This window comes from Ranitomeya variabilis, chromosome 6 (assembly GCF_051348905.1).
Source record: "Ranitomeya variabilis isolate aRanVar5 chromosome 6, aRanVar5.hap1, whole genome shotgun sequence".
In the NCBI taxonomy this organism is placed as follows: domain Eukaryota; kingdom Metazoa; phylum Chordata; class Amphibia; order Anura; family Dendrobatidae; genus Ranitomeya; species Ranitomeya variabilis.
In genome coordinates, this window is record NC_135237.1 from 476,064,841 (window position 1) to 476,084,097 (window position 19,257).

The 19,257-nt window shown below is 39.0% G+C and overlaps 1 protein-coding gene across 2 annotated transcripts in view; it reads right to left on the minus strand.

Annotated features, from left to right (window-relative positions):
- Window positions 1-19,257, minus strand: part of EYA1 (EYA transcriptional coactivator and phosphatase 1) — a 171,796-nt gene that overhangs the window by 54,447 nt on the left and 98,092 nt on the right. For both annotated transcript variants that reach the window (XM_077270648.1, XM_077270646.1), the window contains exon 12: window positions 9,961-10,050. In XM_077270648.1, coding sequence (XP_077126763.1) covers window positions 9,961-10,050 — 90 coding nt within the window. The remainder of the gene's footprint in view (window positions 1-9,960; window positions 10,051-19,257) is intronic.

A 19,257-nucleotide genomic window follows, 5' to 3' on the forward strand; every position in this document is an offset into this window, starting at 1 on the left:
AATGTGGCCCCATTAATGGGACACAACTTTTTCAAGAACAGAGCCCCATTGCTCACTGATTTCATTGGTGATGTGAAATCCTATTCACATTGATGAAAACTCGGACAATCTTTCCACTGACTATGAGGTGTGCAAGTAACTTACATTTACCACATTTTTGTCTATTTATAAATCTACGAGATTGGAATACACCTTTAAGTAAAAAGGAGCAGTGACTGGTCACTGTGCTTCAGGGTATTCTGCTACTTTCAGTGCACAAATACAGTAAACTACTGGTAATTCACAAGATGCAAACTTGAATGTTTTTAGATATGAAACGTTGAGCAGAACCATGGTCAGCTGCTATTACATTGAAAATGCCTCCATCCTTTGTAGGCGTAAATGTGGGAAAGTATTTACATCTGAAATGAGTATCCAGAAAATTTCAATAGATCAAACACAAGTTTAAAGCAAATTACTCCAATATTATCAGTTTTATGACAGGGATATCAGCTGGAGGATGTAGAAAAGAATTAGACTTGGCATGGACTGTCGGCAATGCTTATAACAGGTATGTAAAGAATGTTTTATTATGACCCTTACTTGTTTTGACTTGTCAGGCTACCCAGTGCATCAAGATCATTTTGGCAAGTAATTTATTGTAATTTTTTTTTTTAATCATGACCTTGTTATAGACAGAACAAGAATATCCCAGGAGTCAGTTTGACGCTGCACCAAAAATTTACTGCAGACACCTCCTGAAGACAATTTCTATAAATGCGTCCTGACAGTTCTAAATCAGAAGTTGTCTCCTTGATGAAACCAACAAACACATAAATTCCACATTAATTTATATTCAATGCTAATTCTAATACAATTCTATGCATGTAAAGAATATTTATGCATATGTGCTGTTCTCCACTGTCACTGTTTCCGGCATATTTGCAGTTCTAAACTGTTGACTTAATTTCGCAGAATTCTTCAACATTGATAATTGTGAACAAAGTGGTACTGTATATCTACTAGAGATGAGTGAATCAAGTCAATGCAAATCAAATTCCAGTGAATCTGATAAATTTGAGATTTCATTCACGCAAATCATCAAGAGAGCCTGCTGAATTTTTTACAACTTGCAGAATATCGCATCATTTACAAAAGTCTGACATGACCTGGCATGGCTTCCTCATAATGCCTTTCACATATCACATGAAATGGTCCAGCACAGTAGTAGGGATTATCAGAGTCTGTAAAGAAGGGAAGAGGTGGAATATATGACACATCAGTAGTTTAAGTTCCAACAGAATGATGTTACCTCTTACAGTGACACCATCATTTTGAGTCAGTGTTCTGCACAGAGTCTGCCTGATTACAAATGACCAAAAGGGATAGTTTTTGGACTATTTTTGAATTAAAAGAACATGAAAAATCTGTCAGTACATTGTGTTATGAAATAGGATTGTGGGTACTATAGGGTCAGCATCCGTTTCTATGGCATGGTTACATTGACATTACTAAGGCTGTGTTTATTTTAAGCAGCTTCAAGAGGGTTGAAAACAGCAATAGGAGTCCTCTGAGTGTTGCAAAGGTTTTGTTAGGGCAATTTGAGCTTTTGCAGTATTGATATTCGCAGCGAAACGATTAGCTCCAAATTAAAACATTTTTAAAAGATTGTTGAACCTGGCAAATTTGATTTTGAAACGATCTGATCATCTTTAGTGTTTACTAGCATAAAGCCAAGTTTATTAACTAGCTTTAGGCTGGAACCATGCAGGAAATTTGGCTGTGACTTTATTCTACTTCTACATATGAGCATAGGGTAACATTGCAACTAGTGTTGAGCGATACCGTCCGATACTTGAAAGTATCGGTATCGGAAAGTATCGGCCGATACCGGTAAAGTATCGGATCTAATCCGATACCGATACCAATACAAGTCAATGGGACTCATGTATCGGACGGTATTCCTGATGGTTCCCAGGGTCTGAAGGAGAGGAAACTCTCCTTCAGGCCCTGGGAACCATATTAATGTGTAAAATAAAGAATTAAAATAAAAAATATTGCTATACTCACCTCTCCGACGCAGCCTGCACCTTACCGAGGGAACCGGCAGCGTTGTTTGCTTAAAATTCACGCTTTAACTTCCTTACGTGAAGTCCCGGCTTGTGATTGGTCGCGCGCCGCCCATGTGGCCGCGACGCAACCAATCACAGCAAGCCGTGACGTAATTTTAGGTCCTTCAGTATTTTAAAATTACGTTCCGGCGTTGTGATTGGTCGCGTCGCGGTCACATGGGCGACGCGACCAATCACAAGCCGTGACGTCACGGGAGGCAGGAGACGCGCGCATTTTAAAATGCGCGCGTGTCCAGCCTCCCGTGACGTCACGGCTTGTGATTGGTCGCGTCGCCCATGTGGCCGCGACGCAACCAATCACAGCAAGCCGTGACGTAATTTCAGGTCCTTCAGGATTTTAAAATTACGTTCCGGCGTTGTGATTGGTCGCGTCGCGGTCACATGGGCGACACGACCAATCACAAGCCGTGACGTCACGGGAGGCTGGACACGCGCGCATTTTAAAATGCGCGCGTCTCCTGCCTCCCGTGACGTCACGGCTTGTGATTGGTCGCGTCGCCCATGTGACCGCGACGCGACCAATCACAACGCCGGAACGTAATTTTAAAATACTGAAGGACCTAAAATTACGTCACGGCTTGCTGTGATTGGTTGCGTCGCGGCCACATGGGCGGCACGCGACCAATCAGAAGCCGTGACGTCACGGAAGAAGGAAAAGCGCAAATTTTAAGCAAAGAACGCTGCCGGTTCCCTCGGTAAGGTGCAGGCTGCGTCGGAGAGGTGAGTATAGCAATATTTTTTATTTTAATTCTTTCTTTTACACATTAATGTTGTTTCGATACCGATACCCGATACCACAAAAGTATCGGATCTCGGTATCGGAATTCCGATACCCGCAAGTATCGGCCAATACCCGATACTTGCGGTATCGGAATGCTCAACACTAATTGCAACACACAATGTGTCAAAATTGCAACAAGCAAATCGCAAAAAAATCCAACTGTTTCTGACTTTTTCAGACTTGCTTGTTGCAATACCTTGCAAATCGCAATGTCATATACAAAGATCTTTGGCAAACTGTGTTACTGCCTATCTCATTGTACAGCCCCAGACTTAGGACTTTTGGTCTTTTGGTCTTACTATGGATCCATAGTGGGTAGGACCATTAAAATGGCAATCATAATATTCTATGAGGCCATAGTATCTTAGGAGTTGGGATTCCAGATCATGCATTCTACAAAATCATATTTCACTTTATGAGACCTCTATATTGCTCCATAATATAGAGATAATCTCCCCAAAAAGTAATACTTCTATTGAAGGAAATGTTCAATTAAACATTTAACACCTTTTTTTTCTGTTGAATTTATAGGGAAATCTTATTTTACAGATACTTCCATTTAGTATTACATGTGTGGTATAGCCCCATAGATTATTATTTATTATTATTATTATTATTATTATTATTAATTTTTATAGCGCCATTTATTCCATGGCGCTTTACATGTGAAGTACGGGGCAAATATAGACAAACACATTAAACATGAGCAAAAACAAGGCACATGGGTACATAAGGAGGGAGGACTTTTTATGGGTGCAGTATTTTAGGTTTTACATGGAAGTAATTGCATTGTATGTATGAAGACTTGCATGCAGTAGGCTTGGTTTTCCAGAAGCAATTTTGACTTCAGACAGATTATCCTGTCATCAGAAAAATCAGCAAAAAACAATCAAATTGCCACAAAAAATGTCCTACTTGAAAAGGCACAAAAAAAACTAACACATTTTTATTTAATGTATATTAGTTAACAAGGACGCTACCATTGTCAATATTTGGGTATTCCTTAAATTATAAGTGACAAGATAATTTTTTGAATAATTACTAAAAATCAAGTTAACTCTTTAATTGGACCTTTTACTTTTTCTTTAACTCATACTGGCAGGTAGATTATAGATTTAAGTATAGTAATTAAAAATTAAATAGACATTTAAGAAATAGACTAATATAGTAATACCAGACCTAAGGTACGGGAGTTTATATTTCCTTAGATAAACACAGGAAAAAAAATGAATGTGACATAAAATAATTCCTAATAATTCTGACTCTGGAGTGGAAGAAATATTTTACCCCAGAATGTAAGAAAAACAAAGTACATGTAAATTATTTGATTGCGATATAATTTGCCAGTTCATCCACGAGGAGTTTCTCTCCAGATGAAAAGGAGTCAAAATACAGGACAGATGTTGGAGAAACCACACTGGGAGCCTGTCACATACTGGCATTTTTAAATGATTTTGGCTCATCCATTAAATAAGGTGCATTTCATCTGATTTTGAAAAAGGAAACATGAGGGAATATTTAAAGGCCAATTGCTGCCAATTAACTTTGATCAGGAGAAGATGTATTCAAAACCTTTCAGATTCCTTCTTCTGTCTGAAATAACATACATTTTCAAAATCCAGTGAAACAGCATCTTGATGATTAATGCCTGTTGGCAGCCGTGCCACAAGCTTGCTTAACAGTCGGGCTTTAAATAAACAGCTGCCTATATCCTGGTGAAACTGAATGTGGCTTGTATAATGCGCTCCAGTTAAAGTATGGGAGAAAGCAGTTTCCTTAATTAAATAAGCTTGTTGAGGTAATATGCCCATCATTCTGTACCTACAGGCAAGTATGAAATCCCTGAGTGGGCAAATCTCACTCTAAAAAAAAAAAGTGTTTTCTTTTTTACAACTCAATTACCTATGCCTTAGCTCAACTCTTGACATGTTGCTCAGATGGCTATATAGTTATGCAAATATCAAAAATGTGCTTGTTTACTTAGGAAAAATCAAACGAAAATACCGTGCTGCTCAGGTATAGATTTAAAGCTTTGAAATTAACTTTTTTTTTTTTTTAAAGTAGATTGATTCATTAACAGAAGTCAGGATGGGCATCTCTTCACACATCCGTGTGATGCCCTATTGAAGCTGAAAATATTTTTGGCTCAAGAAGGGCAAAAGGAATAGCACCAGTCATACCACCTCTTAAGGGGTTATTTCCATTTTTTCAAGTTATCACCCATTGACAGGAAGAACCCTTTAACAAATGGGACTCTTTTGTCTCTTGTCAAGGCTGTAACGAAATGTGACATATTCCCTCCTTATTTCTGCTGTGTGCAAAACCAGCAAAGCATCATATGTGGTCAACTGTTTTCTATGAAGCCAATGATAGTAGTTGTGAGGCTTAGATCAGTTTATTTGTACTATCCATTTATATAACTGCCTTGTAATGTTTTCATTTCCTGTTCTGTCCAGTTATCACCATATCCCAGAATTCCAAGCTGAGGAAGTTCACCTACCGCCATATTGGGACACCCAAGTAATGGGTGTCTCAATATGGAAACTGCTGCTGGTACCAACCTATTGAGGAGTACCACCAGCGGAAAACCGTTGCACAACACACTCTATATGCCGTATGCACCACACTCTCACACAGCCTCTTGCGTGGTACCACCGGCGGAACACCGTCGCGAACACACTGCTGCCGCCGAGATCAGCTGAATGATTCACTGACTACCGCCACCTTTGTACAGAAGGAGCGCATGCACAGTTTTAATGTGACCACCGCTATCTGTCTGCACAAAGACGGTGGCAGTCTGATTTACTGCGCCTGCTTAATTACCCTAAGGTTCAGTGAGTTATTCAGCTAATTCCAGAGGCAGATGCACGACGTGTCTGCAGGCAGAGGAAGCCGGTCACATTAAAGGGGTTTTCCCATGAACGAAAGTTCATTTAAAAAATTGCCTGTGTCTGACCGTTTACGGATCATACCACATCTCCTGGGCAGGGGAGAAAGCAAAAGATAATACTGACATTACTGATCACAGTGAATTCATTTTTGTGAGGTAAAATATTTCACTGACTGTTTTTAAAAAATATTTTACCTCACAAAATGTATCCTCTGCGATCTCCTGCTGTAATGTCAGTATTGTCTTTTGCTTCCTCCCTTGCCCAGGACTTGTGGTATGTTCTGTACACGGTCAGACACAGGGCTGAGTGTGTCTGACTGATCCCTTAGAGCAAGGGATCACAGTGGATTCACTTTGTGAGGTAAAACATTTCACTAACTGTTTTTAAAAAATATTTTACCTCACAAAATGTATTCTATGCAATCTCCTGCTGTAATGTCAGTATTGTCTTTTTCTTTCTCCCCTGCCCAGGTGGTATGTTCGGTACATGGTCAGACACAGGCAATTTTTAAAATGAACTTTTGTTCGTGGGAAAACCCCTTTAAAAAGCAAATATCAATGCGAACATGGCTCCTCCTAAAAAGTACGCCAATGGCAATGAAAGGAAAGCACCAAAGGCAAAACATCGAAGAAAACAAAGAGCAAATGAGAGTCTTGAAGAGCAACAGCATTGCTGGGACAAAAACAATGCATATAATCGTAGGCGTCAAGCACATATGTCTCCTGATGCAAAAGTCATTAGATTGTCACAGAATTCCATTAGACAACAACAGCACTGCATGCCGGCCCCCATCGTGACATTACCGCACTCCCGATGAGATAGCATCAGGCCTCCTTCTAATCATTCTATAAAGGAGATGTAATATTTGCATACTTTTTTGCATAAAGCATTGCTAATTAGACCTACATAGCAGAGATGAGATAATCATTTTGGAGGACTATGGTCCAGCAGCCACAGATTAATGTGGCCAATAGATGGAGACCCTGTAAATTTCCCCCTACCCAGTGGCATCTAGGGCACCTCTTCTGATTCGTATACCCATCACAATATCATGCGTGAATTATGCCACAATAATGACGCCATGTTAAGCATACAATTCAGAAGATGCGCCAAGGATTCTGGTAGTTAGGAGGTGGATTGCAGAGTTCCCACATAGTGGCCATAAAATACTGAAATGGCCACTGGACCAGGGTACAGCAATTTGATTTACTCATATCTAATACACAGTTGGTCTTCTTAAGCAGAACCTGTATATTCTAAAGTTTTTTTTACTGTCGGCCAATTTTAGTACTCATTTTAATATCACCTGGGAAATCACTGTTAATAACAATATCAATTGTTTAACAAGTAACTAAACTTTTTCATTTAACCCCTTTACGACTTTGGATGTATACACATGTCCAAGGTCGTGTCCCTGCATTTGATGCAGGCTCCAGCACTGAACCTGCATCTTTCTCTGCACTTAACAGCTAATTTGACCAGCTGTCATCTGTGCCTAACAGCCACGTCTGGATTTGCCATCAACCTGCGGCTGTTAACAAGTTAAATGCTGCTGTCAATCTCTGACAGCAGCATAACACATGCTAACTGTAAGTGCGTCATAAGACACGCCCATCAGCATGCTTGCCATGTGATCATGGGGTGCCGATGGGTTGTCATGACAGGTGGGGGTCTGAAAAAGACCCCCATGCCTGTCATTGTAAATCATTATTTCTTCTACACATAGCAGGGCTGAGTATTAAAAAAAATTCAATAAAAATGTAAAAGTTCAAATCACTCCCCTTTTGCCCAATTCAAAATAAAACAATTAAAAAAATACACGTTTGGTATCGTTGCATTCTGAAATGTCTGATCTATTAAAATATAATGTGTGTTAATCAGATTGGTAAACAGTGTGACGAGAAAGAAAAACAAAATGCTAGAATTAAATTTTTTTGGTCACCGCAAAATTGCAATAAAATGCAATATCAGGAACTCAAAATAGTATCAATAAAAACGTCAGCTCGGTGCACAAAAAAAAATCAGCCCTCACCCCGCCCCAGATCATGAAAAATGGAGATGATGCAGGTCTGGAAAAATGTCGTCATTATTTTTTTTGTTACAAATTCTAAAACTTTTTTCACCATTTAAATAAAAAGAACCTACCGTATATATGTTTGGTATCTGCGTAATCATAATGAGCTGGAGAATCATATTACTAGGTCAGTTTTAGCATTTAGTGAACATGGTAAATAAAAACCCAAAATACATAATTGTGGAATTGCACCTTTTTGGCAAGTTCGCCATACTTGAAACATTTTTCCTGTTTTCCAGTACACTATAGGGTTGAATCAATGGAGTCACTCAAAAGTGCAACTTGTCTCACAAAAAGCAAGCCCTCATACGGCTTTATTGATGGAAAAATAAAAAAAAGTTATGGCTCTGAGAAGAAGAGGAGCAAAAAACTAAAATGCAAAAATGAAAACTCACAAGGTCGTGAAGAGGTTAAAGAGTAACAGTTGTTTTAATTCTTTTCATAAATCAATTATACACATGAAAATAAACAATTTTGTAACATATCTTATGAGAAATCTGCTTCCTTCTCTGACAAAATTGATTAGTTATTATTATTGAAATTCTCAATTCTGAGCTAAAATGTATATTCAACAACAGACTTTCCCATTACTGAGATAGGAGATGGCAGTTAGTGATGATAAGATTCTGCATAAATGGGAGGAGCTCTGCCTCTAGCTCCTCCCATCTATATAGAATTGTATCTGCAGTAACTGCCATCTCCTTTCTCATATTGAAATATAAAAGTTTAAATCCCCCCCTTTCGCTCCATTCAAAATAAAATGAACAAAAATCAAACCTACACATATTTGGTATCGCCGTGTTCAAAATCACCCGATCAATAAAAAAAAGGATTAACCTGATCGCTAAAGAGAAAAAAAGTCAAAATGCCAGAATAACATTTTTTTGGTCGCCGCGACATTGAATTAAAATGTAATAACGTGCGATCAAAAGAATGTATCTGCAACTAAATGGTATAATAAAAAAAACGTCAGCTCGGCGTGCAAAAAATACGCCATCACTCAACCACAGATCTCGAAAAATGGAGACACTACGAGTTTCGGAAAATTTCACAATTTTTTTTTTTTTTAGCAAAGTTGGAATTTTTTTGCACCACTTAGATAAAAAAGAACCTAGACATGTTTGGTGTCTATGAACTCGTAATGACCTGGAGAATCATAATGGCAGGTCAGTTTTAGCATTTAGTGAACCTAGCAAAAAAGCCAAACAAAAAACAAGGGTGGAATTGCACTTTTTTTGCAATTTCACCGCACTTGGAATTTTCTTTTCCCGTTTTCTCGTACACAACATGGTAAAATCAATGATGTCTTTCAAAAGTACAACTCGTCCCGCAAAAAAAAAGCCCTCATATTGCCATATTGATGGAAAAATAAAAAAGTTATGGCTCTGGAAAGGTGGGGAGCAAAAAACGAAAACGCAAAGCCGATAAACGCTTCGGGGTTAAGGGGATAAAGAAGCCTGGGGGAAAATGCCATAAAAACATTAAACACAGTTCATGGTGCAATTAAAAAGAAAAAAATCTAAAATCCAAAAGTATCATAAAAACACAAAGTAAAACTGCTTTGTAACTTGACATCTCAATAATTTTCTAGAGACTTTAAAGAGACATGTTAAACATTGCAAGTCCAAAACGCTAAGTGCAAATACATACTTAATCCCACTTTATAGATTAAACAAATGAACTCATTATTCTAGTGTAACATTGATATAAGTTCACAAAAAGAACTTTAGAACAATATTTGAAAGTTCAGGTGAACATAAAACTAAATAAAAAATAATATGGTAATACAAAAGAGCATCAGCTATCTTTGTACCGTCAACCTTGTCCACTGTTGAAAAGGACCTAAATGCAATCTGACAGAATAAGGTTTTGTCATGTATGAATTTGTGTGATCGATTTTCCTTTACCCATTTTATCAGGACTGAAAATAATTAGTTTTTCTCTGTGAAAAAAATTGAGTGATAGGAAATATCATCAATGGAGGACAGTCTAAAATCCCTGGTTTGGGTAACAAGGGAGGGAGCTTCTCAACTCCATGCTACATAATGTAACACAAAACCACCATAACTTGACTAAAATGTTTAAATCAAATGGAGTACTTACTTCTAAATCATTGAAGAACAAATGTGTATCCGCCAAGTTGAAAATCATTTCCTCCATGCGAAGTCCAAGAGACACAGATGATGGTGGATCCTTATGGGATAAAAATAAATATTAAGCCTGGGTTTATGAATTAAATATTCCTCAAATATGCATACATTAAATAAATCATTAAATTGGTTATCCATTTTCCTAAAATTAATGGCTTATTATCCTTTTCTTGCAATAAGCCATAAATAATAGACTGGTATTGACCAACTCTCAACAATTCCACAGATCACCTGTTTGATTGGGCCCAGGTGCTCCTTTTACTATTTTCTAGGCACAGTTAAATGCATTTGATAGTAGATGTGTCCAGAAGTAAAACTCAGTCCTATTCACTTGAATAGAATGAAGTTGTAATAAATTGCAATACTAAGTAAGTAAATAAGTAATAAGTAAGTAAACTTCTAAAAGTATTGATCTCTGTCTGGTAAGCAATGAAATGCCTTCGACCCTTCAAATGGGTGATCCGCAAAGGGGCAATTAATACCTATAAACTGAATACAGTATAAATATATATGGCCATAAAAATAATGTTTATTTACATAACAACAACATTTTGCAGCGCTTTACAATTCAACAGGTTCATATACAACAGTCATAGGTAACAACATTAAAGATAATACAATAATTAAAGCAAAAATAATGACAACAGTGCTTACAATCTACAATGAGGTGGGGGAGACACAGTGTACAGGGGCTTATTTACAGTGATGGCCCAGCCATCTTGAGGAAATGGGAGATAAAGGCTGCATGAGCTAGTCACCAGCCAATATTTATAGTGCTTTTGGTTACAGCGGAGTTTGATGAAGAATTATGTTCAGAGAAATAGTGAAAGGACTATATATAAAAAGGAATTTGATTAGGGATATTTATAGGCTGCCATAAACAGATGTGTTTTTAGGGAGCACCTAAAACTGTGTAAGTTGTGGTTAGTTCTAATTTCTTGGTGTAGAGCATTCCAGAGGATTAGTGCAAGTCAGGAGAAGTTTTGGAGCATGTAGTGGAAGGTACAGATTAGTGCAGTTGCAAGAAGAAAGTCACTTGCAAAGCATAACGAGCGGGTAGGCCTATAAACAGAAATGAGGGAGGAGATGTAGGGGGCTTCCGCACTGTGGAGAGTTCTGTGGGTGAAAACAAGCAATTTAAATTGGATCCTATAATGCATTGGCAGCCAGTGTAATGAGTGGCACAGAGCGGACGCATCTGAGTACCGATTAGCCAGATAGGTGACCCTGGCTGCTGCATTAAGGATAGACTGGAGAGGGGAAAGTTGATTGAGGGGGAGGTCAATTAATAGAGAATTACAGTAGTCAAGGCAAGAATGGATCAGGGCAACAGTGAGGGTTTTTTTGTTTCCGTGCTGATAAAGGGGCAGATTCTGGAGATGTTCTTCACGTGCAACCGACAAGAGCGGGCAAGAGATTGTATATAGGAGGTGAATGAAAGATTGGTGTCAAACATACCATCCAGACTGCTCGTTTGCTGCCTGGGCGTTATTGTGGTGCCACACACAGAGAGGGAAATGTCAGATTTAGGGAGTTTAGCAGATGGCGGGTGCAGAAGTCCAGTTTTAGAATGGCTGAGTTTCAGATAGAGAGCAGACATGATGTTGGAAACTGCAGACACGCTGTCACCAGTGTTGTTTACTGTAGCAGGGATGAAGTCTATAGTTGTCTGTCATCAGCATAAAGATGGTTCTGAAAGCCAGGTTTGCTGAAGTTCTGACCAACTGTGTCCATGTAGAAGGAGAAGAAAAGAGGGTTAAGGACTGGACCCTGAGGTACCCAATAGTGAGAAGAAGAGGAGACTAATCGCTACGATGGCACGATTCGTGACGTTCTAGCGATATCGTTACGATATCGTTGTGTCTGACACGCTACTGCGATCAGACATCACGCTGAGAATCGTACGTCGTAGCTGATCGTTTGGAACTTTCTTTCGTCGCTTGATCACCCGCTGACATCGCTGGATCATTGTGTGTGACACCGATCCAGCGATGTGTTCGCTTGTAACCAGGGTAAACATCGGGTAACTAAGCGCAGGGCCGCGCTTAGTAACCCGATGTTTACCCTGGTTAGCAGCGTAAACGTAAAAAAAACAAACAGTACATACTTACATTCCGGTGTCTGTCCTCCGGCGTCTCAGCTTCTCTGCACTGTGAGCGCCTGCCGGCCGGAAAGCGAGCACAGCGGTGACGTCACCGCTCTGCTTTCCGGCTATGGTGCTTACACAGTGCAGAGAAGCAGAATGCCGGGGACAGACACCGGAATGTAAGTATGTACTGTTTTTTTTTTTATGTTTACGCTGGTAAGCAGGGTAAACATTGGGTTACTAAGCACGGCCCTGCGCTTAGTAACCCGATGTTTACCCTGGTTACCCGGGGACTTCGGCATCGCTCCAGCGCCGTGATTGCAAAGTGTGACCGCAGTCTACGACGCTGGAGCGATAATCATACGACGCTGCGACGTCACGGATCGTGCCGTCGTAGCGATGAAAATGGCACTGTGTGACGGTACCCTTAGTAGAGCCAGCTAATGATACACTGAAGGAGTGATCAGAAAGATAGGAAGAGAACCAGTAGTGAGCAGTGTCCTTTATGCCTATTGAATGGAGCATAGAGAGTAGAAGGTGGTGATCAACAGTGTTGAAAAGAATGAGGTCAAGAAGAATGAGCAGAGAGTAGTCACCGTTAAGTTTTGCTGTCAAAAGGCCATGGGTCACTTTGATGAGTGCAGTTTCTGTAGAATGTAAGGGGCGGAAGCCGGACTGTGATGGATCTAGGAGAGAGTGAGTCGTGAGTCGAGAGGTAACGAGAAAGGTGGGAGTAGACCAGGTGCTCCAAGAGTTTAGAGATGAAAGGGCCATACTACATATTGAGCATAAAGCACTAATATATTATCATGCATTGATTTATATGTAAATAAATGTTATCCTGTTCTAGTAATGTTATATTCACAAGTCACTGATTTGTAGTAAATCTTGGTGTTTTTTATGTTTGTGTACTGAATGCATATGAGCTCTGAAACGAAACCTTTGAATTGAAAATGTTTGCCGTAAACAGATGGAATCTGTTAGAAAATGAGAGACCTCATCTTATAGATTTCAATAGACAATTGTTCTATCACTTTACTGGTACTAATTTTTATTAAAGGATTTTTCCAGCCTTAGGTCACAAGTCAGCAGTTACTCTATGTGACTTCAGACTTGCGAATCCTCATAGCGTGTGCACTGCAAGTATTCTCCGGTGCCATCGGCGGGAGTGAACGCTCATGTGACCATAAGTATGCGATTTGCATACTCCCAGCCACATTCTGACTAGACTGTGTGACCTTGTTAACTACATTTGCATTGAACAAAGCCATGCCCACCTAGATGACACGTGACCACATTTAGGCAAATCGCATACTTGCAGCCATTTGGCCCCACTGGGAATGGAGAATTCTCACAGCGTGCAATGTCAGTATTTACATACTATGAATGCAGACTTGTAGCCTAAGGCCGGTCAACCCTTTTAAGTTCTAAATAGAGTGCACAAAATGTTTTTCTTAAATTGATCCTCCGACTTAAAAATATTCCCATATGTTCCATTATTAGGAACCTCAATGTTATACTGTTTTATGAGAGGGAACCTGTCAGCTTTGATTTCCATTAAAATCAGTTTGCTGTCTATTTAACGGGATTGCCCAGTAGTTTAACATTGACGGTCTTTCTTTAGGTAGGTCATCAATATCAATTTGGTGGGGGTGCAACACCCAGCGCCTTTGTCGATTTGCTGGCACCCAGACATGCTTGGTTGCTGTTATAGAACTGTACATCTCCATCAACTGTGTAGTGGCCACGGGAAAGTATATATGGCCACCAGCAGAACTGGGAACAAGTGTTGCTCTCCTGTCAACCTGGTATTGATAACCTATCCTAACAAGAGGCGATCAATATTAAAGTACTAGACATCCTCATTAATGCATAAAAGTACTCATCCACCAAAGTGGGATGGTTGCCTCTCTTACTCTAATAGATGAGAGTCATGATGGTGGACCCCCTATTATTTAGAACTTCCATTGTTAAAGATTTGCAAATGGATTATCTTTCACAAATATTTGTCTCTGTTTACTTTATTAAAAGCATGCATTTTAAAGATATTTTTAAAGTCTAAAAAAGAGAAGCCTACCTGAAAAAAAGAAAGAAAACCTAATACCCCAGTGCATTATTTTTTTTTAATGAAAAGACCACAAACGCCAAAAATGCTGCAAACCAAAACACCAAATACAAAAAACACTGTGATGGATATTCATCAAGCTAAAGACTCCAGAAATCTGACGCAACTCATGCCAAAGAACTGTCATTCATAAGTTACAGTGTATTTATTATATGTTCTAGACACTGTCCAATTTTTCCAAAAATGGGTGCAGCTTCACTGAAAGAGAAGTAGTTTATTGAGAAATGGGAGTGCCCTGATGTGTCACACTGATAAAGATTTGGTGCAAACTTTTATCACAAAGTAAGTCAACTATGCCAACTATTAATGGGTGACTTAGACTACACAGTCCAAAGATGTGCCAAAATTATCAAAAAGCATGAACCATAAGACTGTTTAACGTAAGTTTATACTGTCTAAGAATTAGCCATCATTAATAAATATGCCCCAATGTACTTAAGAGTTTGCAATAATTTGCCATACACTTTATAATAATATTTGGATGCAAAACACTGTGAATGCTGAGTGTGAATCCAGTCCAGAGTTTATACCAGGACTGCTGAAATGTTTATTACCATGGAATTTATTTATATTTAGTAGACTGATACCATCGTAATCAAATTCACCTCATACTGCTGGTTCCTGATATTCCAAGTAAATCAGTGATCTACAAAATATCTGTAGAGAATCACTGATGTTATATGAGTCAGGCCACCCACAAAGACTTAAGGTCTTTTATTTGCGATTAACGTATAACACACTTTATGTTCTCTGAAGAAATTACCGTATCAACTGGCTTCTTGCTGAGCTAATAAAATAAAACACAGTGTCCAAAAGCCGCGGTTTCTAAATATAATGCAGATGTCTGTCTTGTTTTCATTTGTATAACATTTTCACGATTTTATACATGGAACGTATGCATTGATCACTGTATATATTTGTGAAATTATGTATTTGGCAAAAGCTTCCAGTTTGTTTAAAAAACATAAATTTTATGATGGGTAAAAATTAGCTCATGTGAATGTGTTCTTGTACTTTACATACTAAAGATAACACATCAGTTTTAAAGAATTTATGCTAAAGTCTTATATTTTCTTACATTGTTATAGGTCATCTAAGCCTATATGTAGGATAGGCAGTTTGTTTCCGTTTTATTTTTGACTGTTGCATTTTGTTGATTGCATTGCTGTCAATAACACAAATCTTTTATAACAGCCATGAATATTTATCAATTCTAAGCAGGGGTGTAACTACAACAGGTGCAGGGGTTGCAATCACACCCGGGCCCTGGAGCCTAGGGGGCCCTAAAAGTTCTTTTGGCATATAGAAAAAGACTATTGTTTTTAGAGATTTAAAATATTTGGGTGCCCCTTTGGCGCTTTCGCATCGGGGCCGATGAGTTTCAAGTTACGCCACTGATTCTATGTGATAAATGTTATACTGGTAAGGGTCTGATTCCTGAGACATTCATCAGTAGAGTTGGTGACCTCCTACCTACAGTATCAATAGTAGTAAGGAGGAATTGTGTATGGTTGTGGTTGGAGGCTGTATATATGTGATGCCTCTCAATTCAACTCTATAGGAGGTATGAAAACAACCTATTGGCTGGAGTCACGGAAATCGGTTTTCTGTGGATAGATGATAAATGTTCATGATTGAATTATACTTTAGCACCAATATTTCTAAAATTGATTATTCTGAAATTATGCTTGCAGGCTATTTGTAAGGTAACTGTTTAGGAACGTTCACTAATAATCCTTTTTAGAGTTGTCCAAGCTTAGGGTATTGATGAGCCACCCATTCATCATCATCAATATCAGAGCAGTGGGAATCCGATACCTCCACTGATCACTCGTTTTTAGTAAGGTGGTGGCTGGATGTAAACATTTAAAAGCACCAAAAAGAACAGCTCTGTTCACTGTCTAGTGGCTGTTCTCAGGTGTTGCTGCTCTGTTCCTATTCAATTGGATAGAATCTGAGGAGTTGCAGTTCTCGGTAATGGCTTCTATATAGTCTATAGAGATGTGCAGTTTCGGCTCTGTTCACTGTTTACATCTTATCATTTCTAGAGGAGAAGAATATAATTGGTGAGGGGTATGTGTGCTGGACCCCACTAAATTGATATTGATGACCCATTGTGAGAATAGATCATCAATACATAAGCCTGGATAATCCTTTCAATTCCTTGGTACACATGGTTTTACTTGTACTCCCACATCAGGGTTTGCATGTGTGAAGGTGACCCAGGAGTCAAGCCCACTCCACACGCAGCAGATATCAGCTACAAAAAACCTCCTCCAAAAACTCTGAAAGAAGGAGAGTTTCCTGAACGCAGTTTCCACTTGAAAAATGTGTTGTTTTCAACCACCATAAAAGTCTGCACATGGCTAAAAAATTCTCCACATCCAAATAACTGACCTGGTAAAAGTTCACCATTAGTAACAAATAAATGGTCTAATCAGCAGACTCATATTTTTGGTAAAATTTAGAATCTTACCCGAATAATGTAATTTAATTAAACTGAGTTCCAAAAACAATCAACAACAGAAAGCAAGAAAAGTATCACTGATTCACTGCTCATTAGGAGCATAAATGTTTGTCCACCTGTCTCTAGATATCTAACTTCTAAATGAGTTGTCGACATAATTCATCTCCCAAAACTAGACTGCAAGCAGCAGCTGGTGTATTACATCAGAATGAGCAGTCTGAAATGTGAAAAGCTCAGATTTCATTAAAAGGAAACCTGTTATCAGATTTGTGCTGTGCGAACCACTGGCAGCATGAATTAGACTGGCTGCGGAGGTATGTTTTACGCTAAAATGCTGCGATATATCAGAGTAAACAAACTTAGAAAGCTGTTCTGAACTGTGGGACTGATTCATCAAAGCTTCCATGCATAAAAAGCTTTGAAAAGTCACAACATTTGGGAGCAAATCAAATCTGCGCTAAAGTTTTGCGGGTTTTGTCATTCTTACGCCATTTTTTCCAACTCTGACAAAATGGGCAGAGCTGGGGAAGGACAGAGGTGCACACCATCTCTCACCAAATTTATGACGAGAGGCAGCATTTACCACATAACAAATCTTATTCCAGCAGGGACTGGAGTGGGATTTGTGGTTAGGTGTGCACATGGGTGTGCACCACTCGACAGACACTCCTGATTCAAGAAGAATCAGAATCTCACTCGGGCACATCTCCTCATTAAAACTGGCTTGAACAACATTGGTCTTGATGAATCAGGCTCTGTGTCTCGGTTGACCAGTCTGATGTGGGCCGACCAGCCAGCTTCGATTTTGCTCCACTGCAGATGACTTGCAGGTCCCTCCCTATGTGTGCACTTCTATAATAAAGATTTGGTACTACTATTTTTACAATGGTTCATTCTCTTACAACAGTTTATCACTGACAGGAGAGTTCTGGAGCTCACCTGTAGGAAGCCAGATGGGTGCTTATTTTGTAGGATGTTTGCGCAGTGGTTAGCACAGTAGCCTTGGAGTCCTGGGTTCAAACCCCACCAAGGACAACATCTGCAAAGAGTTTGTATGTTCTCTCCGTGTTTGCATGGGTTTCCTCCCACTTTCCAAAGACATACTGATAGGGAATTTAGATTGTGAGCCCCAATGGGGACAGCGATGGCAATGTGTGCAACCTGTAAAGCGCTGTGGAATATGTTAGCGCTATATGAAAATAAAGAGTATTATTATTATTATGTTTGACACTCAATGTGTTCACATTACTATGTACACAATGTCCTCAATGTACTTCATCAAGATAGAGGTGCTCCCAAGAACTACACAGACTCTTTGTCCAGTATGACATCATTATAACGCTTCTAATTGTCAATCATATTGATTTGGTATTAATTGGTTTATGTGCACATGCTCCTTAGGTATGGTGAAGATGCTTTTTATTTTTGACTGGTGATTATACCTAATCAGGTAATCAGGTATCTCGCTTGTATTATGTATTGATGTGTTGCAAATTTTATTATTATGCTTGATTTAGGCTATTTTGCCAGCTTAAACATTGTTATCCTTTTTCTGTTTTATATGTTGGTAAATAAAGAGTACATCGCTGGTTGGAGCATGATGAGATCCATTCATATTTATTATAGTGAGAAACCTGTCAGGCATAGGAAGCAGTTGGACAGTAACCATTTTGGACTAGTTGGCCAAGACACATAGTCCCTGGCTGGCTTTTCAAAATGTCTTTACTCTGAAATGTCAGAGTTAGGGCACATTCAGATGGCCATATATTCTCTCGGATGAGGGGAAGATGGGGAAAAATTCTCCATCTTCTTCATTTCCTCATTCTGTCAGTTTACGGAAATTGGACTGCACTCAGATGTCATTCAAGTCCACTTCAATCATTTCCACAGACTCATTGACTAAGTGCGATCTATCAGAGTAAACTCGATCATGCAGCGATTTTTCTCTCAGACTGTCTCGGTCCAAGTAAAAAGTCTGACATTTGCAAGGCCTCATAGACTAACAGACATTTGCAAGGCCCCATAGACTAACACTGGTCCGAATGCGATCTGATGTTTTGTCGGATCGCACTCAGACCAAAAATAGGTCAGCAGAAGAGCCCCATCCCTGTCATTATGATACACTTGTGAACGCCAGCTCAAGATTGCCATTACTGCTATACATAGCACTGCTGAAGCCCTGTTATGTATAGCAGAGGGAATCAGACTATTGCAGCTTCAAGTCTCCCAAGTGGACTTTTGAATAGAGTAAAAAAAAGTTTTTGAAAATATGAAAATAATTAAAATAACAGAAAAGTTCAAATCACCCCCTTTTGCTTTATTGTAAATGAAACAATTAAAAAAATAGTTCAGAAATATCCGATCTATGAAAATATAAAGTAAATTAATCAGATTGGTAAACGGCATAACGAAAAAAAAATAGAAACACCTTAATTAACATTTTTTTTTGGTCCTGCAACATTGCAATAGATTCCAATAAAAGGCGATCAAAACATTGTATCTACACCAAAAAGGTATCAATTAAAATGTCATCTCAGGGCTCAAAAAATAAGCCATCAACCTGCTAAAGATC